The sequence below is a fragment of the Carassius carassius genome, chromosome 6, assembly GCF_963082965.1.
Source record: "Carassius carassius chromosome 6, fCarCar2.1, whole genome shotgun sequence".
In the NCBI taxonomy this organism is placed as follows: Eukaryota; Metazoa; Chordata; class Actinopteri; order Cypriniformes; family Cyprinidae; genus Carassius; species Carassius carassius.
The window spans coordinates 18310523-18334824 of NC_081760.1; the positions used below are offsets into that span (position 1 = coordinate 18310523).

Below are 24302 nucleotides of genomic sequence, written 5' to 3' on the forward strand. Positions count from 1 at the left end.
CATAGCTCAGGCAGCCTGCGGTTCTGTTAAATTCGGTGGATAAGGATGGAAAGAAAATGAGGATGTGAGCTAGAAACTCTTCTGCAACGCTTAAGTCTTCACCAGGCCTTTGGACTTTCCATTCATCAAGATCCTCTGACTTAATATGGTTCTTTCTCATCACCTAACTTCAGCCAACCAACTGAAGCCACAAAGTGCATCAGGACTCTCTTTAAAACATGGCGAGACGTGCAAGTATCAAACTTACAGTAGTCTTATTAATTGATACATTAAGTATCATTTGCACGCTTTACAAATGTGTGTTTGAACTAAGAAACTGATGTTTCCTCCAAGCTGTTGATCTGCTGAATATCAAATGATTATATTATATAGTGTTTGTACTTTGATCGACATAAAACATCATCCTTCATATCGGCTATATCAGCACAGAGGCGCGGTCAATCAATTTAGCAAAACTATGTTTTGTCGGTGCGATGGTCGTACCAAAGCTAGTTGGTTATACAGAAGCAAGACATTATTCAAAGCTGAAAAATAAAGAAAACTACTCTGCTGTATCGTTTTTCCTTTCCGAACACTTGAGAATCTGTCACAATGAACTGTAATTTAGCACGTTTTTTCTTTTGTTTCATTAATCTGTGAAATATATTTAGTCTATATGCCTATATTCCTTTTTATGTAAGCCTATAGGGGTTCATTTTTCTGTTTTCTACATTCACAGAAGCGCTGCAGGTGCGTGTGATCTGTTGAATTTATCTCACACTATACTCAGATAAATTCTAAGGGTGGTGTCAGGATAGTACTCAGGAGGTGGTTGAATTCAACACAAAGTCTTTATTGAGATAAGGGTTTGTGAGAGGCAAGTTGAGGGTAATTTCTGGTGCGGGTTCTGTGGAGTTCGTTGTGAGTTTGTTAAGTGTCGAGACGTCAAAGCCATACAATACATGAATATCAATACTTGTCTCCTCTTCTTGCAGTAGAAGACCAATGCTCAGAGAAACATATGGGCACTCAGGAGATAGAGGTTCGTAGGAGAATTCAGATCACAAATAATGCCATAAGCGTTCTGGAGACAGAAGAACAAAGACACACAGGTTAGCTTCTCAAAAGGTAAATATACGTTACTGCTGGTGATTCTTTGAAGACGAGGTGAGTAGGGACAAGATTGTGAGGTCGGTTCCTGTTGGAGGCTTGACGGTGAACTGGTGCATAGGTGAGTGCTATATAGTGCCATGGTGATGGAGATCAGGTGCAGGTGATTAGTACTCAGGGGAGTGTGAGCGTTGATGATTGGCTGGGACCGGGTCTGCCTGGACCTTACTCTCTGGCGTCGTGGAGGTCTGCCTCGAGGTCGTGGAGCGGGTTTCTCTGGATGCTGGGCGTGAAACTCTGTGAGCAGACTTGGGTCAAAAATATCTTGGCAAGGCACCCAACACCTTTCTTCTGGTCCGTAATCTTCCCAGTCTATCAAGTACTCTAATCGCCCTCGACGACGCCGGGAGTCCAGGATCTCCTTAACAGTGTAGATGGGTTCAGCGTCGATGGGCGGCAACGGGGGTTCGTCGTCAGGGACCGGGTCTGCAGAGGTAACAGAAACAGGTAAGTGATGGGGTTTCAACAAGGAGACATGAAAGGTAGAGGGATCCGGTACTGTGCAGGAAGTTGGAGTCGGTAGGTGACTGGGTTAATCTGTCGTTCAATTGGGAATGGTCCAATGTACTTCGGGCTTAATTTCTTACAGGGTCGTTGCAACCGAATGTCCCGGGTGGACAACCATACCAGTTGGCCAGGCTGGTAGGTAGGGTTTGCCTTACGGCGAGCATCTGTGAAGCGTTGATGGCGATTGACAGCTTGTTGAAGGTGGCGGTGTGCTTCCAGACCCGTTCACTGTCACGGAACCAGGCGTTCACTGCAAGAACGTTAGAGGGCTCTCCAGACCATGGAAACAGGGGAGGTTGGTAACCAAGAATGCATAGAAACGGAGATAAATTAGTCGATGCTTGTCGGAGGGAATTTTGGGCATATTCGGCCCAGACTAAACACCTGTTCCATAGGTTTTGGTTTCGGTGACAGAAGGTCCTGAGGAAGCGGCTGATGTCCTGGATCTTAAGTTCTGTTTGCCCGTTTGCCTGAGGATGGTAACTGGAAGTAAGACTGACTGTGACGTTGAGCAGAGCAAGGAAGGACTTCCAAACCCTCTAAATGAATTGAGGCCCCCTGTCGGAAACAATGTCTTCTGGAATGCCAAAATTACAAAATACATGATTAAACAGAAGTTCTGCGGTTTCAAAGGCTGTAGGTTTTTTTTAGGGGAATCAGTCTACATGCCTTGGAGAATCTATCTATCTATCTATCTATCTATCTATGGCCACAAGCATACAGGTATTACCATCAGATGCTGGGAGATCAGTGACAAAGTCAACCCCAATGTTTGACCATGGTCGGTGAGGAATCGGTAAGGGAAGGAGCTTTCCAGTAGGTAGTTGTTGAGGTATCTTGGTCATTGCACAGAGGGCACATCCTTGGATGAACTCCTTGACATCCTCCTGCATCCTTAGCCACCAATACTTCCTTTGAAGGGTTGACAGTGTTTTATTTACTCCTGGATGTCCGGTTCCCACCGAGGAATGAACATCGGAGATGAGGGGCACACGGTGATCCTCCGACACGCAGATTTTCCCTACCGGACACATTGGCTGAATGTGTTGGTTTCGGGCCTGTTCACGGAGTAATTCGTCGAGCTCCCACTGAATCAGGTTAACAAATAGTTTGTTGGGCAAGATGGTTCCTGACTCCTCTGGGATTTCCTCTACAGTGTGTAAGCGGGATAAGGTGTTGGCTCTTGTGTTCTTGGAACCTGGACGGTAGGATATTTGGAAATGGAACCGGGTAAAGAATAGAGCCCACCTAGCCTGGTGAGGGTTGAGTCTTTTAGCTTCTTTTAGGTACTGGAGGTTCTTGTGATCCGTGAGTACAAGGAAAGGCTGCCGGGCTCCCTCCAGCCAATGCTTCCATTCCTCGAGGGCCAGCTTCACTGCCAGTAACTCTTGATTGCCAATGTCATGGTTTCTTTCGGTGGAGGATAGTTTCTTGGAAAAGAAAGCGCAAAGCATGGGTTTTGCAGCTTGCTCAGAATATTGGGATAGGATGGCTCTCACTACAGTAGTGGAGGCATCCACTTCCACAATGAACTTCTTTTCCGGATCTGGGTGCTGTAGTAAAGGGGCCCCTGTGAAGGCGGTCTTTAGCGTTCTGGGATGGACAGGGAGTATATTCTGCCCTTAGGAATGGGCTCTCCAGGTATGAGGTCTATAGCGCAATCCCAAGGTCGATGCGGGGGTAGCTTGGATGCTGCGATCGGATTGAAGACATCTGCAAAGGAGGCATAGCATGAAGGGACACTGGTAGATACATTTTCCTTGGGGCTTTCAGTAGATGTGGAGTTAATCACCATGGAATCAGGTTTGTCACTAGGAGAATGTACATGATTTAATTAAATGCAATCGCAGCCCCAGCTTAGAATCTCTCCGGTGGCCCAGTCTAGTGAGGGTTGATGTTGGATCAACCACGGATGTCCTAAGATTATATCGGCCTGGCTGTTCATAAGAATAAATGGGGTGAAAGGCTCGTGATGGGTATTCTGCACACTGAGAGTGACGGGTGTGATTTGTGAGGTCACATACCCTTGGAAGATCATCTCGCCTGTCACTGCCTAGATGGAGTATTGTTTCTTGGTTCTGGTCTTTCGGAGGTCGTGGGCTTTGGCGAGTTTCCCCGAGAAGAAGTTGCCGGCCGATCCGGAGTCCACGATAGCCATGGCTGAAATGACGAGATCTCTAATTCTCAGAGTTACACAGATAGTTAATGGGGTGGACACAGAGGGTTTAGGATGGACTGAACTCACCATTAGACACGGGGGATGAAATGGGCAAGTGCGTATGAAGTGATTTTCATTCCCACAGTAAAGGCATAATCTGTTTTCTCGTCTGCGATTTCGTTATGCAGGTGTCAGTCTCCGTTCTGGCTGTGATTCAGGATTTTTTTTCAGGAGTGGGCTGAGGGTTAACAGGAGTCGGGGCATGTGTTTCTTGATAACATGATTTGGATCTCAAGTGAATCGGCTTGCTGCATGAATTTCTCTAACCCCATATTGTCATCGTAGATGGCGAGCTGTAGCCGTAGTGTGGGATTCAGCCCTTCTTGATACACGGTCAGTAAGGCTTTCTCGTTTCATCCACTCGCTGCAGCCAGGGTTCGGAACAAGAGAATATTCAGACACTGATTTCTTCCTTGACGTAAATGCAACAATTGTTCATTGACTGAGGAATCACCCACCGGATGGCCAAAAACTTCTTTAAAATGGTTAATGAAATTCTGAAACGATGAAGTGACGCGGTTTCCTGGAACCATAGTGCTTCCGCCCATCTCAGCGCAGCCCCGGATAACTGCTGAATAATATCTTGGATCTGTCCATGGGGTACTGATGTGCATGTTGTTCCAGTGCGAGAGAGCATTGTAACAGAAATCCATTGCAGTCCACTTCCCGGCCGGAGAAGGGTGCTGTCCAAGCGATTGTGTTCGCGAGGTACACCAGTGTGGGAGCGAGGTTTGCGGAAGTGCCGTCCTCGAGTTGTGTCAAATTTATATCGTGTTGGTCAAGCCTCAGGAGACAGAGGTGGTTGAATTCAACACAAAGTCTTTGAGATAAGGGTTCATGAGAGGTAAGTAGAGGGTAATCTCTGGTGCGGGTTCTGTGGAGTTCATTTCTGTGAAAGTCAGGTGAGTTCGTTAAGTGTCGAGGCGTCAAAGCCACACAATACATGAATATCAATACTTGTCTCCTCTTCTTGCAGTGGAAGATCAATGCTCAGAGAATCACATGGGCACTCAGGAGATATCTAGGTTCGTAGGAGACTTCAGATCACAGATAATGCCATAAGCGTTCTGGAGACATGAGAACAAAGACACACAGGTTAGCTTCTCAAAAGGTAAGTATACGTTACTGCTGGTGATTCTTTGAAGACAAGGTGAGCAGGAGACAAGATCGTGAGGTCAATTCCTGTTGGAGGCTTGACGGTGAATTGGTGCATGGGTGAGTATTATATAGTGCCATGGTGATGGAGATCAGGTGCAGGTGATTAGTACTCAGGGGAGAGTGAGCGTTGATGATTGGCTGGGACCGGGTCTGCCTGGTCCCTGACAGGCGGTGCATTGCCATTTCGACTTGCCTATGATGAGTTCACAGCTGAGTGGTCATTTTACTCGTTGGCTTCAGCGTCACATTTGCATATGCTGTACTAATGGAATTTGTGATTGGTTGACAGGAAATATCATGGAACTATAAAATTATGTTATTAACCGGTTAATGGCCATTTCAAATTTTTGATTCTGTTCGGAACTCTAAAATTCTATTTTTTTTTAATATAATTTTTTGTAATTTTTTTTTCAGTTAATTTAGAAAAATGTTTGGAGCATTTTTTGTTCGTTAAATATAATTTTTTGTTTTTTAAAGTAATGACCAAGCGGACAGTGGCAGACAGTGAGCCTACAGTATGTTTGATCAATTCAGTTTTCTGAAATCATCATGACTTGCCTATAATAAAATCTATAGATATAAAACAGTTCAAGCCTATAACAAAGTTTAAATGTTAAACCTAGATAAATATGCACTATCCAACAGTTTGTGCAGCTTGAGACGCTTTGTAGGACATTGAGGTGCCAGTGCAATCACTTAAATTTTTTTAAGTGGATACACTGTCATTTTTACTCATAAAGGTAAGAGTAATCATTCGTAACTGCAAAGGGTCTACTTTTATTTGTGTGCTATCACAATATCAACAAAATGTTGTACTTTTATAAAAGAATGACGCGCTTTCTACCATCTTGTCTTTAACAGGAGTTCGAAAATTATCTGAAACTCAGCGAATACATGCCTCAAAGACACAATAAAAATATATCTATAGCAAGCTTTAAATTACTTCATAGTGAAAAACACTAATCGAGAACAAAATCTCTTTCATTATAATCATAAACTATAAAGATGCACTTCTCTCTAAAGGCACGTTTAATGAGGATATGCCGATTCAGGGTCGGCAACTTCATCCTTGTGACACCGACTTAAAAACAGTAGTTTATTAGTGAATAATTCAAATATCTCCTAACTTTCTCCCCGTCACATTTATGGTAATTACTTTTGCCAGTGTTTTGCAGCAAGCTTAAGCCTATTACATACATTTGAACACAGAACTGTTCAGCTGCGCTGATGGTACACTACTGCTGCTGGACACTAAACACAGTCAAGCCACTCTTGACTGTCACGGTAGCATGGTCTTGTGTTGTTTGCACCAGCGTGGCAATTTTTTTCATCACCAATTGATGGATGGCTAAAATATAAAAAATAAGGAGAAGTATAAAACAGGCCCAAGGCCTGGCCCGCGTCAGAACTATGATGTGAAAATTGGCCCGAAGCCCGGACCGAGGGCGTAAAAAAGTCGGGGCCCATCAGGCCGAGGCAGAAATGCAGGGCTCTAATAGACAGATAATAAAAATTATTTATTAAAGACATGCTGACAGCTTCAGTGAATTCATTGCATCATCATCATCAGATAAGACAGATCACATGAAAACCTGCAGGAAAAGTGTATTTTATATTTACTTGTTCTATTGTGTTTGTAATTTGCTCCTTTTTCTAATTTATATATAATATCTAACATAATAGCTATATCGAGATATATATCATTATTGTGAAATAAAATTTCTCATACCGGGTGATCAGATTTTCATATTTTCCACTATTGATGACTAGCAATCAGTGTTTTCACTGACACTAGTGACCTTCACCAACCTTCTTGAAGGGCAGTGTTGTGTGTGGATGGCTGCAGTGCTGCAGTGACTGTCGTCCAGTGGAGTGTCAGGAGCAAAAAGCACAGCATCACGTGTCTGCAACACACACAGACACACACACGTCAGCAAACCAGCAGATACTCACTTCACTGCATATTATACCATTAAATACACAGAATGATCCCTAACATCTTCAACCACACATACACATAACAGTTAAACACATAATGATATGCACAATGTCAACATAATGATTATGTTTCAAATGTCAGCTCTTTTAAAACATGTACAAGTTCAGAGATGTACGTATCTTTACAAATCCTGTGATCTGTTGACAAAGGCTGAAGGACTGGAAATAATGGAACTTCACGAGAGTAAACACCACACCGACTCAATGTTTATCTTTAAATGGTGGCAGAGCCTCATGAGAAAATAATTTTATAACCATTAATGAATGTATAAATTCAGTCATTCACTGTTTCATGAATCATGAATGTGAAATCACACACAGCAGAAAATAAAGCAATGATGAGTTTGATTATGCATGTCCACAATAATTTAGCAGGTAAATCTAAACATCTACACAACCTTCCCAAACTGTCTAGTTAGTTTATAATTCATTATTGATAAAGTTCCAAATGCAAAAAAGCCCAAAGGGGTAAAAAAGGCACGGTGGGCAGTAACATTTGCTTTGGCCTCTTATTCGACCTCTGTAAAGTCATAGTTAATAAAACAGTAAAATCATATCTATGAACCCCATTAATTCAATATTCAATTATCCTCCACAGAGGATTTGTTTAGCACAAAATGTATGTATGTTAAAGGGATTGTTCACCCCCCCCCAAAAAAAAAAAACAGTCATTAACTCACCCTCATCTCCCTAAAACCTATATGACTTTAAACACAAAAAAATCTGATATTTTTTAAAAACACTGGGAACTAAACAACACTGTTCCCCAATGACTTTCATTGTATGGACAAACAAAGACATAGTTTGGAATATATTAAAAGTCTATGAAGTCATACAGGTTTGGATCTGAATAAAATAATCTGAATTGAAAAAAAAAAAAGTAGAAGTGCACAAACTTGCAGAAATAAATGGCTTTCATTTACGTCAAGTCACACCCTCATATTTATACAGTTAAATGAAAGGCATGAGCATACCCGTAAAAAGCAAACGTAGATGATATGTAGATGTAAAATATATTTTCTCTGTTTTGGAGGAATGGACATTAGACCATTAAATTAGACCTTATTGCATCAAAATTTTGTAATACTTTACTATACATTAGGGGTGGATAATATTATTTGTTTATTATTCATGTAAAAATAATTATTATGTAATTGTTACGATGAGTCAGAGACTGGATTCAACGGAGACAAGTGAAGTCAATTAGAAGCACACACTTCCTGGGGGTTGAGCGTACTGCGCAGGCTCAAACTGAGCTTGATGAAGTAGATGTCAGGTGAGCAACCTGTCTGACAATTGTAAGTCTTCTAATAGCTGTGCCAAGAGAAATCTGAATCACCCACCAAATCTTGCAGACGTTGTTGAATAATTTTGTCCCGTTGCTTCTATGCACTCTCTATGGGCTTCTCCCTTGACTTCATGCCTCCACGTCCCCCCGATAGCCTCATAGACAGTAAAAGATTGCCTGCGAGCTTCTCCTCCTGTCCATACGGTAATTTCTCTACTGTGCGACAGAGCACATTAAAATGATGCTTCAAATGTACTTTAACTGTAGTACATGAAATATTAAATGTATACATAAATTGGTTCCAATTTAAGGCTATTTCAATATATTAAATATATTGTAAATACGGTAGATTAAAATTGAACAAACATATCTTGAATTACACTAAATATACTTACAGTTGTTTCAAAATAATACTTTTAATATGTACTTAGTACAGTTTAGTTTAAATATAGTAAGTGTGTCTGAAAAGCACAATTTAAATATATTTCTTTTTCACCTGGATATGTCTGCATATTTGGCATATTTCATCTGGCAACACGGCCACTGCACCCTGCCCATTACACAAAACGGTCTGTTTTTAATTTTTTTTTTTTTTTTTTAAACATAATTATGTATTATTTATAAGCTTGTTTCCTCACAGAAACCCCCCCACCCATATCTCCTCTGATAGTGAGAGTCATGAGATTCATTGCAGCCACAATGACCCACATACTGTAAAACACATTCTGTTTGAGAAGAGAAATTCAAACATTCAAACATTAATGATGAAGATCAGCTATTCCTAACATTAGATTATGTCAAAACGAGAGGAAGAAGTCATCGCTGTGACCTTCATGACATTAAACATCATTAATAGTCTGTGAACTACTGGTGTGATTTCAGAAATCCTGCATCACTTACAACAGCCTCAAATATCTAAACTCATATTTGACTATTAGTTTACATTAAAAAAAAACAAATGACATCAGAGGTAAAACAAGTTTTATAGTATCACAAAAGATTGCATAATAACTAATTCACAAAAAAAGCAAGAAAGTCAATTAAGAGAGCAATTTGTCCATTAAGATTAAAGACTCTTTCATTCACATCTGATCATGCAAATAAAACTCAAGATTAGTGAATGTAATCTCTTAATTAATCTCTGCACCGTTTCCTCGAAAAAACAAAGTTTGATCTAATAATGTGGGACAAAAGCAGAGTGACGACATGCATGTGTTATAAAAGCATCTTTAATTAGTAAAGCCCAGTAATGAAAGCCGTGATTGTTCTGAATGCGACAGTGTATGTGGAAGTCAGGTGAGGCATGATTGCAAAGAGGCATGGATTGCTAATGCTCTCTATGCACATGCCAGTCATGATCTCCAAAACGCAGATCTGTATTTCTATTAACTCAAATCTATTCAATAATCCCAGACACACAAACATAAAAAGCTTCAGAAGTGAAAAACACCTTTATTTATCGAATGCAGTCTTTCACAGCCGCATGTGAAGCTCACGCATGCATTTTGACTAAAGCTTTTCCAATATCTGGAGGAGCTTAAGAGCTTTAAAAGAACAACAAGATGACACGAGATTTACTGCACCACCACCACTATTGTCACTGGATTAAACCGACATGATGGATAATCTTTATTTGTGTCCGATCAATCCAGGCACCCAATACTGACAGCAGTCACTCTACTAACCAGTACTGCCCCTAATAGCACAGATCCCAGACGTCTTTTACATCTGCAAGACATTTTTTAGTGTTTTCTCATTTGCAATACATCTATAGGACGTTTCCCGTCAGACGTCAAATAGACTTTAAGAAGATCTATTTAAGAAGTTTAGAATTTAGAATGTATGTAAAACTAACATCTTAAAGATTTCTATCAGATGTGTTTACACAGCCATTGCTTTCCAGATGAAGAGATCTTTAACAGACATCTGTGCTATCTGGGGACATTACTAACTCAACAACAGTATTGCTTGATAATCAAATGAACATCAGTATTGCCTGATGATAAAATATTATGAATGTAATTCATTATTTGAAATTCATAATTATAATAATAAATTCATAAATAAAATTTATTTCAGTGCATTCCAAGAAATATCTGTAGAAATACAGCACAATGTACCATGTTAACATGATAGAATTTTCAGTATTTATTTTTTTCCAATAGTTTTTTTTTTTATATATTTTATAGATTATACATTAACTATCTTCTGATAAGACCTGATCCATTATACACATATTTTTTTTCTTCCCATGTGGCAGTTAATAAAAAGAAATGAAATTATGAATGTGTGTAGTTCTTAATATCATTGTGATATTGTGAATTTGTATGTCTCCTACTATAGATAATTTGTGTGAAACTACTGAATACTTTTTAGTGTTTATTTGATTATCACTTAACCACATAAAGTACCAGAGTAAAATAGCTGATTAGTGAGTGAGAGGGTTTAAGACTGATCTCTCCCAACCAAGCATTGCTTGCCCTGTTTGTTTCCATCCCATTTTGTCTTTGAAGAATTCAGATTATGGATGATTGTTCTTTAAGTTCTGGCACTAATGTGAGCTTGAACAGGTTCAGACATCCAGATTGGTCCACACACAGTCACTGGTGACCTTTATCAGCTCACTTCAGCAAACAGCCAGATGGACGTCTAGAGTTGAGCTCACGCAATAACACACTCCATTAATTAGCTGCTAAATAAGCTGCTTTTGTCTGCTGAGGGTCATAATGACAAAAAACAAACATGTCTCATTTACAAACACATTTGAGTTGAATCACGGCTGAAAATCATTAGCAAACTACATCAGGCCTGAAGTCACAGACATGTAAGTGAAAATGACTTTTACTACTCGAACTATGTGCTCTCGGTTGAAAGTCCCTGCTTCTGTAAACCGTATGTCTAAATAGATGTCTAATAGCTCAAACGTGTGGAATTTTAAGGACACGGGAGCCGCTGACACATGCATTCCTCCTATATGGCAAATATATATATATATATACATATATATATATATATATATATATATATATATATATATATATATTCTCTCTCTTTTGTGACCACAATATAATTCAAATATATGCTAATACACTGTATTCCAAATTATTATGCATAATAATAAATATAATGCAAAATTATTATAATATGTGTAAGTGACATATCAAAAGGATTTCAATATAATTAACATTCAAAGATTTTTTTGTAGATATCCTTTTAGACTGCATCAATCTCAAACAGGTTTGTTAAATAGTTTGCCAGGCCTTCCTAGGTAAATGGAAATGCAATGCAACAGATCACTGCTGATCAGCATCTTCATCACACGAGCACACCTACACTAACTAACCCTGACTAACCTTAACTATAATAGCATGTTTGGGCTGTAGCTGCATCTTCACTGCAAGAGAGTGATAAAACCAAAGTTAGCATCACAGATTTCAGATGATCAGATTTTGTAAAGACTTTACAAGAGACACATTTTTACTGCTGCATGTTACCGTTAAACCAACCATATTAGACTAGTCAAACAACCACCATACACTGATAAACAGAACAGGCAGTTTTCACTGAACCAGATCTTCATATAGAGGTGTAATAAATGTAGTAATAAAGACAGAACTTCAGCCTGACTTTATAAAGCTTCAGCTGAAACTGGATGAACTGCATGTGCGTGTCCTATAAAGTGTCACTTGTATGGTTGACATCTCTGATTGTGATTTAAACTGAGGTGATCCGCTGTCTGTGAGCACTAAAGCCACTTCTGATCTACTTTTCACCTAATTGTCTTTAAACTACTGGGTTACTAGGGCAACATCTGACATGGGAATCTGCTGCTTCATTCTCAAGACTCCTGCTGTAACAGGAGAAAATAGTCTGTGAATGTGATGAAAAAACATTTAGGCTAGATGCTGAAATTTTATATTTACATTGCTTCTTGAGCTGGAGATATTTCACAGATGTCATCAACACTTCTAGTGACTTAAAGCTGAAAACAGCAGTTAAAAAACAACAATGGCATGTAGCAATAGAGACAAATGGGTGAATTAAAAAACATCTAATGATCATGAAGTTTTCTCAGTTGTGATTAATAACTGAAATAAAGGCAGTTCAACAAAAATACCATGATGTACGGTACAATCATTTTACAATTTAAATAATATCTAGTTATTATTTTTTGCACATTTCAATAATAAAAATATGTGGTGGGATTTAATTGTCATGGAAATGAAATAATAAATCTCAATGCATATTATGCTTTTAAAAATAGGATTAATTTTCATTAAGTAACACAATCTGTCATTTTCTTGCTTTAGGGTTTAACGCGAGCTGGACATGAAGTTCTCAGGTTTCATGAGATTCACACAGACTGACTGGCATGTTTCCAAATGCTGTATACAAAAACTGAAAACACCACTGTAAATAATTTAATCTTTCAGTTTTCTGCCTCTAGGTTCAAGACTCACGGGAGAAGGATGAAGGAGCAATAATTATGTGTTCCTCTTCTCTTTGGTTCCCAAATGCTGTCTGATGTTCTAAAAGGTAACTAGTAAACACACAATGAGCTTTCTTGAATATCAGCTAAATGTTTTAGGGTCCAAATCATCACACGTTTGGTATTCAACATCCTGTATGAGGAACAAACAACATTATATATATATATATATATATATATATATATATATATATATATATATATATATATATATATAAATATATAAATATATATATATATATATATATATATATATATATATATATATATATGGCCTTTCGCACCAAACTAAATGGCCTTTTTGCACAGAACTAAATGTACAGTACTAAAATACTAGGGCGATTTTGCACGAACTATTTCCCAGTACCATTTAAAGGGTTGCATTCACACCGACCGTGTGTACTAGGACGTGACTTAGCCAGTAGATAACCATGTCATTTGTGCACAAAGTTCAACAACGTTAACAAAGAGGAATAATATTAACAACAGGAGGATGGAGGACACTGTAATTGGAGCTGTGATTTTGTTGTGTCTCGCGGGTTTCACAATAATGGACATGGAATGTCAACATATACCTAAAGCAAATGAAAGAACGGAAAGGAGGATTAAGAATCTCCAACAACAACTGGCAGTGCTACATTTGCTACAAGTGCCTGAACTTCAGTGTCCATATATCTATCGCTGTTCATCATACAGTACTTGACACTAGAGCTGTAATCGGGCCTTAAAAGTTAGGCCCGACAGGACCCGAGCCCGACAAGTACATTTTGACTGACAGCTTTTTTAAAGCCCGAACCCCGTTTACAGCCCGACATTATTTAAATGTGCGCATGCACACAACTCTTTTGCCTTTTGTCAATAATGAGTCATTTATACATGTTTTGACATAATTTATTAATAACTAACGTAGACTAGACCACTTGGAAGTCCTCTGTGACATCGTAACATCTCAGCATTCTAGACATAGGCTCATTTAACCTATAAATAGACCATCGCACTAATAAAAACGAGTAATTTTTAATAAATTAAATTAAGATAAATTTTAAATTAAGATGGGTATTTGGCAATAACGAAATTAAGATAAAGGCTGCGCCGGATTTGCTTCGCACTAGCAGATGATATTTAATAAAAGAATAATGCCAACATTAGCGTAAATACTCTGTCCACATTATGCATTTAAGACTCAATGAATATTTAGTTATCATTTGAAGAACCGTTACTCACAGAGATTAGGTTAAGCCTACATGTTTTTGTGGAGGAAAATGATTGAATCCACTGTAGATGTCTTCAGTGCGTTCCTGCGCTTATTGATTGTGCGTCATTATTCACTCATTATTCTCATTATAAACATGGTCAAAACTTTTCCACACCTCAGACTTTGCTTTAGTTGCTGGTGCAACCAAAACGTAATCGCCAGAGGCAAGCCTCCGTTACACCTACTCAGCATCCATTTTCGCATCTTTCTCGCGCTAATCGAAACACATCACATGACCGCTTGTTTACCTCGCAAACCGGAGCGCAAGCCCGAGCCCGGCCCGAGCACGCGTAAGATTATATAAATTAAGCCCGAACCCGACCGAACCCGTCGGGTCCCATCGGGTTCGGGCAAAGATCTTCAGCTCTACTTGACACAATGTTAACATTATGTTACACAGCATTTTAAATCATGGCTGGTGAGGCCGTAGTACCAGTTTTGCTTATTAGACCCTGCTCCGGAAAAGGCAGTCCGGTACCAAAATCACACCCAGTTCCCGTGGTGAGAAAACGCCCAAAAGTCGGTAGTTCCATAATTAGTTCTGGTACTTTGAAAATGTTCCTGCGGTGTGAAAGGCCCTTGTATATAAATTTATATATTATGTTTTGAATGTCTTGGCAGCAGCAGGGTTATCTTCAAGGTGATAACAAACAATGATAAAATAAAAAATTTAAGTCATTTAACAATAATACAAAACTAATATTTAACCCATTAAACATATTTCTGAGTGAAAACATTGTCAGTTTAAATTAGAAAATACCTAACAAGAATCCTGGTTATTATCTACTGTCTGTCTGTGATTCAGTTTTGATAAAAACGGTTTTATTTTATTTCTTGAATGATATATGTCATACAAAAAAGTCAAACTACAGTACATATTAGTAATTTGAATGGAAATCAGATATATATAATGAAATTAACCTAATCTCAAAGGAAGAAAAGAATCAGCCGTTTTATGACCAAACTGGATCCAGAAACACGCATTCATTATAGAGACCACACTGGATCCATTTATTTGGATCCAAGTACTTATTACACCTGTCACAAATCAGACCGGGATCCATAACAGGTAAGTCAACTCTAAGTTTTATGGGCAGGCATTTGGAAAACACAGTGAAGCACACTGGTGAGCACATAGATGATGGTTAAATTGGGATGACTTAACTCAGGAATTGACAGCTCTTTCTGTTGCAGGAACACAATGAAGAGGCAGATAAGGTTGACTGGGATGCAGACTGAAGGACAGAAGGTAAGTAATCACAGGCACGAGTTAAGTACATAGTTCCAAGGGAACGACAAGACCAGACAACAGTAATGGAGATGGAGAGTGACTGCTTATATTCAGTTCTTGATTATCTGGGGCAGGTGCAGGGATTAAGAACTGACTCAGATCGGATGGGAGGAGCAGAGGAATCTAGTTCAGTGAATTGAGTGGACCCTGTGATAATAAATTTTTCAGCTAAAGTCAGAATTCTGAGCATAATCGGCCCAGGGAAATCAGCAGCTCCAGCTGTGTTGATGATTGTGACAATATGACCTTAGGTATCTGCCAATTTCCTGGATTTTCCGCTCAGTCTGACCATTGGATTGCTGATGGTACCCTAAAGACAAACATATTGTGACTCCCAGAAGTTGAAAGAAGGCCTGCCACACTGCATACCAACTGGGGCCCACGGCCTGAAGGTTATGAAGGTTATGGCCAAGAGTTGCAGATATTGTATTTGAACTCTGCCAGGGATAGTGCCAAGGAGCTAGAGAGGGATTTGGGGGTCCAGGAAAGAGATTTGGGCCAATTGTAGAGGAGAGATGTGAGTGATGAACTAATCTGACTGAAGTTGGACATTAATTGTTTGTAGAAGTTGGCGAATCCTAAGAAACATTAGCCACTTTTCCACAATTATAATTGATATTATAATGTTCCACATGAAGCATGCAGCATGTAAATGCCGATACCACAGAAAACAAAGCAGCGAGACTGTTCAAGTTTTTTTTTTTTTTTTTACTGTTCGCTTCGCTCTGAGAGGGATAAGACATAATTAACCCCAAGAAGATGTGCTGAGGATTACCTCAGGATTTGAGTTTTGGATTTCATCAGAAAAAAGAATGAAGCGCTTTATCCAGCAGAGATCATAAACATGAGTAAGTCTCAGTTTTCACATAACGTGTACACATTTTACTACTTTAAACTTTTTCCAATCTATAATTCCTGACTAAATGTATAATCAAATGAAATGTATAATCACATCATCTAAATGTTCGACTGTACTACTAGTATCAGTGACCATCATAATAATGTTAATAATGTAGATTATCATTTAGTTTATTTGAGAGCACATAAACAATATAACTTTTGGAAATGCTAGTTATGTGATGTTCATTTATATATTTCAACATGACACAATACCAGTCAATACCAGTTTGCTAAAGCAGTAATATTGTGAAATATTTTGTATATTTTTAAAATACTTGAATATATTGAATATATTTTAACATTTATTTTATTCCTGTGATCAAAGCTAAATTTTCAGCATCATTATTCCAGTCTTACTCCAAGTGTAACAATATACACTATACCATTCAAAAACTTGGGAGTCAGTATACATAGAAATTAAAACTTTTATTTAGTACACATGTGATGATAAAAAAAAAAACTTGAAAAAATATTTTTATCTCTTTTCAACATTAATAATAATAATAACAAATATAGCTGCAAGCAGCGATGGCGGGCTCAAGCCATCAGTGCAACACCACCCCGGTGGCATCAGGTAAACTGTGCCCAGCAGGAGCATTCACAATAGCCCTCTGGCAGTCAGGTTTTAAGGGATACAGCAGTTAAAGGGTTAATCTGAATCTGAAAGGGTTAATATAGACTTTGAAATCACATTCACAGAACAATATATATAACTTAAGTAACACATTTTTCAGTCTGAGTTAAACCTCTTTTTTTTTGGCTCATTTTATCAGTAAATGAAAAAATGCCTAATAATTCTTCACACCTGAATATAAGTTTTGTTTTTCTCTTCCAGCCTTCATGGTCAACTACACATATATATATCTCACTTGTTGCCTTTTTTAGTGCAGCTCAACCAATTCTCATCCAATTCGTCCATATTTGTGATATCACAAATCCTGGACAATATTTGTTGTAGTCCAAAAAATTTTTTCATTATAGTTTTAAAGTGTTTTTTGTTAAATAAAATATCTCCTTTTGAATTGGATTTTCAGCTTTGTAACTTTGCAGAACTTTTTTTATGCTGAAACAGCAACATTACAGTATAAATAAAGTTGAAAAAGTGAAAAATAATAATAGCACTGCTTTAATAGGCATTATTAAGCAGTTCATAAATACAGCTATAAATGTTTTGTTCTTGAGCTATAAAGTTCAATCATTGTATTTTCATACTTTAAGTATAATTACGTTATTTTCAAACCAGTTGTTTAGGAGTTGTCAGTGGTTCATGAGATCATTAAGAAAGTTAAATTAAATGATTAATAAACTATTTTAGTGTAAATATATAAATCTTATTATTTAGACACATGATAATAGTTGATCAGTGTGTTAATAACTGCTTTATTAACATATATTCCTGCTGTAATAAAGTTCATAATAAAGTCAGGTTTTTATAAAATATTTAGTAGTTTCCAGCTATCTATTTTTGTGAACTCATCTAAAGTGAGGACTATTTATACATTTAAAGCATTCACAAAGGAGATTTAAAGGAACATTCATCTACCAAACGAAAAAGTTAAACAACACAGAGGGATACAGAACACCGAAATATTTTTTTCAAGATGGAGAAAATTAAATTGTACAGATGTAGACTTGATAAAAATGTTTATACATATATATATATATATATATATGTGTGTGTGTGTGTGTGTGTGTACTAGCTTTCAAATATCATTGATAATAGGAGTAAGCAAGTTTAAAACACGTACAAACAGAGTCCATGCAGACGGATGTAGATGCATAACAAATGTCTTTCTTTATTACTTGAGTTCCATTAAACATGATCTCAAACTTCTTGTGGCCTCTCCTTGTTCACATGTACACACAAAGCCATACCTTATGGACTGCATACAACTAGAATCCTCATTGCGAGCTTCTCTGCCATGTGCTCAAAAATGGTGTGCTTCCCAAATACCAACACACACAACCAACATACTCGTGCTCAGGACAGGTGCTCTAATTAAACATAGCCACAGCACCACCCAGTGGACAAAACCTTTACCATCACCAAAATGGCTCCTACTATATATATATATATATATATATATATATATATATATATATACATACATATACATATATATTTATTTCAAGTGCATGGTTTCCTTATATTGCATATTGAAATAAATATTTTTGAGTTCTGTATCAATCTGTGTTGTGTTTGTTTATTTATTTTTTTTATTAGGAAGATAACTGACCCTTTACTGTCCTTTGTAATATATGTGCTTATAAACCAAGAAAAAGTTAATTATATCTGTATTTATAAGCTGCTTACTAATGACTATTAATGTTGGGACAAGACTTTATAAAGCATGAACTGACTATTTACTAATGAGTGCAGTTATTATAAAGTGTTATCAATGCATTTACTAATGTTAACAAATTAGACATTATTTTACAGTGTTATCAAATCCTTTAATGATTTATAAGTGTTTTGTAATTATTTTATTGACCTACTAGCATTTGTGAAAGTTCTGCTTGCAATACAGCTATGTAATACAAGCAGAAAAGGTTAAGCACCTTTTCGTAAATATGGCTTGTTTCCAATGTTTTTTTTTTTTTTTAGGATTTACATTGAAATTTTTTTTTGCCTACTTCAAGCATTCTAAGCAGGTTGAATAAAACCTGTTAATATTTACTATAGACCACTGTAACTGTTTAAAATCTAACAAACAAGTTTATTATGAAAATAAAAGTGTGTACACCAGATAAATTGGACGATAAAGAAATTGCTAACAATAGTATAATAGAGCATGTTTTAGGTTTTTAGGTGTTTAGATGCAGAAATGGACAAATAAACTGAAACTGCAGGCGCTCATCGGAGCGGTGATTTCAGATAGGCAGCCGCAAATATTTAATGGTGTGTTCTAATTGGTGAATGGTGTGATATCGCTGTAATGTTTTCTTTTTAAAAGCTATAAAACAAGAATAAATTCGTTTTTTTCTGAGCTCGTGAATTCACACCCTCGTGCTCAGAGCGGTGATTCATCTCTCGTCTTTCTCACGTATGACCGACCAGACATCAGGGGCGGACTGGCCATCGGGAGCACCGGGACATTTCCCGGTGGTCTGACAGTCATTCTGGCCTGCCGGCTGCCACTGTGCAGTCGATCAGGCTGACGTGCAATAGGCTGGTATGCAACTGCGAATTAATTGACAGTCTTATGAATGTACGAATCAAGTGAACGCGGAGTTAAAATGACACCACTACATGACCAAACATAAGCGAAGCACTGCCTAATTGGCTATATCCAGAGGCAGGCTTTATCTTAGAAAATCCCGCAAAAAATGGAGCCGTAAATGAAAAGGAGGAGCAGAGAGGGAACGTGTAAAAAGGAGAAAAGCCCTGGCCACAGACGCAGCAAGTTGCTGCAAAATCCCAGGCATGTTCACCAGTAAGGGAGCAGGTCGGTCAGAATTACATTTATATTTACTAAGGATGGGACGGTTCACTGAAAAAACCAAACTGTTCAGTTTAGCACACACGGTTCGGCACGCGCTGGGACCGCTGTTCAACTTAAATCTGACAAAGCATCTGTAATATGGTTTAAATAAATATGGTAAAACAAACAGGGTTCAGCTAATATATGTTTCTGCTGATGGAAGCGCATTCTGGATTCCCAGACATTACAAAACCGATGAAAAAAAAAATCTGGACAAATCATTGACTGTTGTTCAATACTAACACTAACACTGCTTCACTGCATCCTTTTTAAGTGACAGTCTTTATATTAATCGAACAGCAACAACAAAGAAATCTCTCTCTTTTTAACTTTAAAAAAGAATAATCTTTAATTTATAGTCCAAAATGCAATGCTGTTTTACATTTCAAAAAATCACCATGGCAAAACCGTTCAAGCTATCCAAAATCCATTCGCAATTTAAGTTCCTCAATGTTTTGGCATCATGTAGACAAAGTTTGGTGTGTATAGTGTACTTCCCCTGTGAGGAGTATGCATTAATTCACAACAATATTCAAATCAAAATAGCTGACTTCCTGTTGGTCGTAGCTCATGACTGTGAATTAGAAAGTTGTCAGTCTTGATAAGAACAATTTATGTACCAAGTTTGGTGTCTGTAGCTAAAACTAACCCCCCCACTTTTGACAAAAGGTGGCGCTATAGAGTGCCTCTTTCATGCCCTTTTAAAAGCTTTTGCCATTGTTTAGCTATCAGTAATACTGATATGTGTTCTGAGTTACATGTAAATCTGAGCTTGTTGTCTGCCTCAAAATCACCATAACAGAATATTCAAGTTTGACACGTTGCCATGGCAACACTATATTAGATATCAATATACCCACAACAGGTTTACATCGGCTGTGTTTTGTCATTATTCTGATGAAGTTTGAAGCAAATCGGGTAAAAATAAGATGCTGTATTCAAAGCATTTTGAAAATGACCCACTTCCTACTGCCAGTTTGTGGCGCTATAAGGTTGACTCTTAATAGTCACATATATATGATCGGCATCATACAATGAACAAACCGATGAAGTTTGATCAAACTCAGGTAATGTATGTGGATGTTATTAGGCATTTCCTATTTCTCATTTCTCGCCATAATTTCAACGCCTCGCCAAGGCCAAACCATTCGAGATATCAACAATATCTCCGCAGTTTAGCATCCCCGATGTCTTGAGATCATGTTCACCAAGTTTGGTGGCAAACGGATGGAGTACCTCAGAGGAGAATATCAAATTCCAGAGCATGCGCTTTTTACATAGCCCTAAATATCCAACTTCCTGTTGGGTGGAGCTTATGACATGCAGTGTGAAAGTTGTTTGGTTTGATGAGATCTATATGTGTACCGAGTTTCATATGTATACGTGCAAGTATGCATGATATATGGCCCTCAGTACTACAGGGGGCGCTGTAGAGCCCCTGTGCCACGCCCGTGTATCAGTCTCTGCCCGGCCCTAATGGCCGCAGGTTTGTGACGATCGCGTTCCAGTAAGACACAGGGAGAGAGATAGATCCAATTGCAGGTATGATTTATTATTGGGGTAATCCAAAACGTAATGAAAACAAGCCAGGGTCAAAACCAGAAAGCAGTCCAAAAACAAACAAACAAAGGAAGGAACAGAAAAGGAAATGGAATGGGAACTCGGAAAATGAGGGGTCTCGGAGGAGGAGAAGACTGGGATACTAAAGGAAAGGACTCCATACAGACAACATGAAAAGACTGGTAAATATAGGGAGGTAATAACAATTAAGTGAAGGCACCTGGTGCAATTAGCAGGAGTGCAGTTACTGTGATGAAAGGACAAGACTAGTGGAATTCTAGTGCCTACGGTGAAGTGCCTAAGGGGAAGTGAGCCCACTAGTGGACACCCAGGGAAACAGAGACTAGACAGCGTGACATTACCCCCTCCTCCACGGAGCAGCTGCCAGATGCTCCACCCGAACCCAAGGGAAGACCAAAGGCACAAAGAGACCAGGAGGGAGGTCGAGCGGCTGGATTCCAGTAGATCAATGCTGACTTGACTGCTCATGAAGATTATTGGTGGTCCACGGTGACTAGCCCTGACTCTGGAAGGTCAACGGTGACTAGCCCTGACTCTGGAAGGTCAACGGTGACTAGCCCTGACTCTGCAAGGTCAACGGTGACTAACCCTGACTCTGGAAGGTCGACGGTGACTAACCCTGACTCTGGAGGGTCAACGGTGACTAACCCTGACTCAGGAGGGTCAACTGTGACTGACCCTGACTCAGGAGGGTCCACGAGCACCTGACTCGACTCTGGAGGGTCAACCGGAACCTGACTCGACTCAGGAAGGTCAACAGGAACCTGACTCGACTCAGGAAGGTCAACGGGAACCTGACTCGACTCAGGACTGGCGGCCATCTTGGGCAGTGGCGTTGGACCGGCAGTCATCTTGGGCAGTGGCGATGAGCTGACGGCCATCTTGGGCAGTAGTGCTGGGCTGGCGGCCATCTTGCGTCGTGACGCTGGGCTGGCGGCCATCTTGCGTCGTGACGCTGGGATGGCGTCCATCTTGTGCTGTGGCACTGGGCTGGCGGCCATTTTGCATCGTGGTGCTAGATTGGTGCCCACCTTGTGCTGTGGCGCTGGGCTGGCTGCCATCTTGTGCCATGGCGCTGGGCTGGCGGCCATCCTGTGCAGTGGCGCTGGACTTGCGGGGGAGTCCTGCGGGAGACTAGGGGATGGAGTCCTTCTGTGACGATCACGTTCCAGTAAGACACTGGGAGAGAGATAGATCCAGTTGCAGGTATGATTTATTATTGGGGTAATCCAAAACGTAATGAAAACAAGCCAGGGTCAAAACCAGAAAGCAGTCCAAAAACAAACAAACAAAGGAAGTAACAGAAAAGGAAATGGAACGGGAACTCGGAAAATGAGGGGTCTCGGAGGACGAGAAGACAAACGAAAAATCTCGGAGGACGAGAAGACTGGGATACGAAAGGAAAGGACTCCATACAGACAACATGAAAAGACTGGTAAATATAGGGAGGCTAATGACAATTTAGTGAAGGCACCTGGTGCAATTAGCAGGAGTGCAATTACTGTGATGAAAGGACAAGACTAGTGGAAATCTAGTGCCTACGGTGAAGTGCCTAAGGGGAAGTGAGCCCACTAGTGGACACCCAGGGAAACAGAGACTAGACAGCGTGACAAGGTTCCAATGTGTGTGCCAATTTTCAAGACTTTTTAAGCAAGTTAAGGGCCCCAAAAGCCCCCGTAACCTTGGAAAAAAATTAGAGGAATAAATAATAATAATAATAATAACAAATAATCCTAAGGAGAACAATAGGGCTCTCGCCCTCCAGGCTTGAGCCCTAATCAAAGTTTTTTGTTGTTATTGTAGAAAATCAGAATATTAGAAGGATTTCTGAAGGATCGTGTGACTGGAGTAATGATGCTAAAAATTCAGCTTTGAAAGTCAGCTTTGATTATTCCTAATAAACTGTTTAACTGCACTGCAAGTGAATCTCAAATTATGTTGTGGGATAATTAAATATATTTTAAATAAACTACAAGCAGTACATCGAGCAGGCGAGGAGGATGCCGCCATGGACGCTCGAGGCGGTGGACTGGAGCGAGTTGCCGGGGACGGGCGAGCTCGCTGCCGGCTGCCCGCGATGTGGAGGGACGGCTGCCGTCCGTGAGGGAGCGGAGGAGTCGGCGCCGTTCGCCAGGGGGCCAGAGCCTGCTGCCTCCGTGAAGGAATCTGGAGGAGCAGGGAACGGGGGACTCCTGCCGGCTGCCCAAAACCGGAGGAGCTGTCGCCGTCCACCGGGCGGCGGAGGAGTGTTGTGCCGTCCGCCGAGGGCCGTCCAGTGCCACCGCCAGGCACCGCGGAGGAGATCACCCAGCTGATGGAGGGCCGAGCAGCAGTGCGTCTGGGAACCAGAAATTTAATTTTTTTTTAATTTTTTTAATTTTCTCTCGTCTCTGTCGCTCCTCCTTCCATCTCCATTTCTCTCGCCTCGTCTGTCCTACCCCCAGGTTCCCGCAGGTCCCCGTGAGCGGTCCCCCCCGGAGGGAGGGGGGGGGGAGTAGAGCGCAGTCTCAGGAGTACCCCCCGGCCTGCGAGGGGCGATGGGGGTATGTGACGAGTGGGGCGGGGCCGAGGGACGTGGGAGCGAGGCCGGTGGAGTGATTGGAGATGAGCTACACCTGTTCGACCCACCAGTCTCGAGGTCCACGGAGGAGATGGAAGGATATAAAACTGGAGCAACGACAGTGAAGGACGAGAGAGGACCAGGCCTGGACTTTATTTTAGGTTTTGGTTTTATTTTGTGCGCATCAGTCGTCCGTGAGGGGCTGGTGCGCTGTTTTGTGTTTATTTGGAATTATTAAAGCTTCGTTTGATTGTCTGCCGGTTCCCGCCACCTTCTTCCGGATGAATATGAAGGTTTTAATTCATTACACATTCATTTCGTCCTCACATTCTTTCTTGTAACTCTTCCTTCTCAGTCACACACCTGACTGAAAGGAACATTATATTAGCTTTGTCTTCTCAGGTGTAAATCAACCAATATTCATGA

At 39.7% G+C, this 24302-nt stretch overlaps 1 protein-coding gene across 1 annotated transcript in view; it reads right to left on the reverse strand.

Moving 5' to 3' along the window:
- LOC132142455 (growth hormone receptor-like) overlaps positions 1-24302 on the reverse strand; it is an 80109-nt gene that overhangs the window by 31361 nt on the left and 24446 nt on the right. Inside the window, exon 2 of the mRNA XM_059552340.1 lies at positions 6842-6936. Coding sequence (XP_059408323.1) covers positions 6842-6929 — 88 coding nt within the window. The 5' untranslated portion in view covers positions 6930-6936. The remainder of the gene's footprint in view (positions 1-6841; positions 6937-24302) is intronic.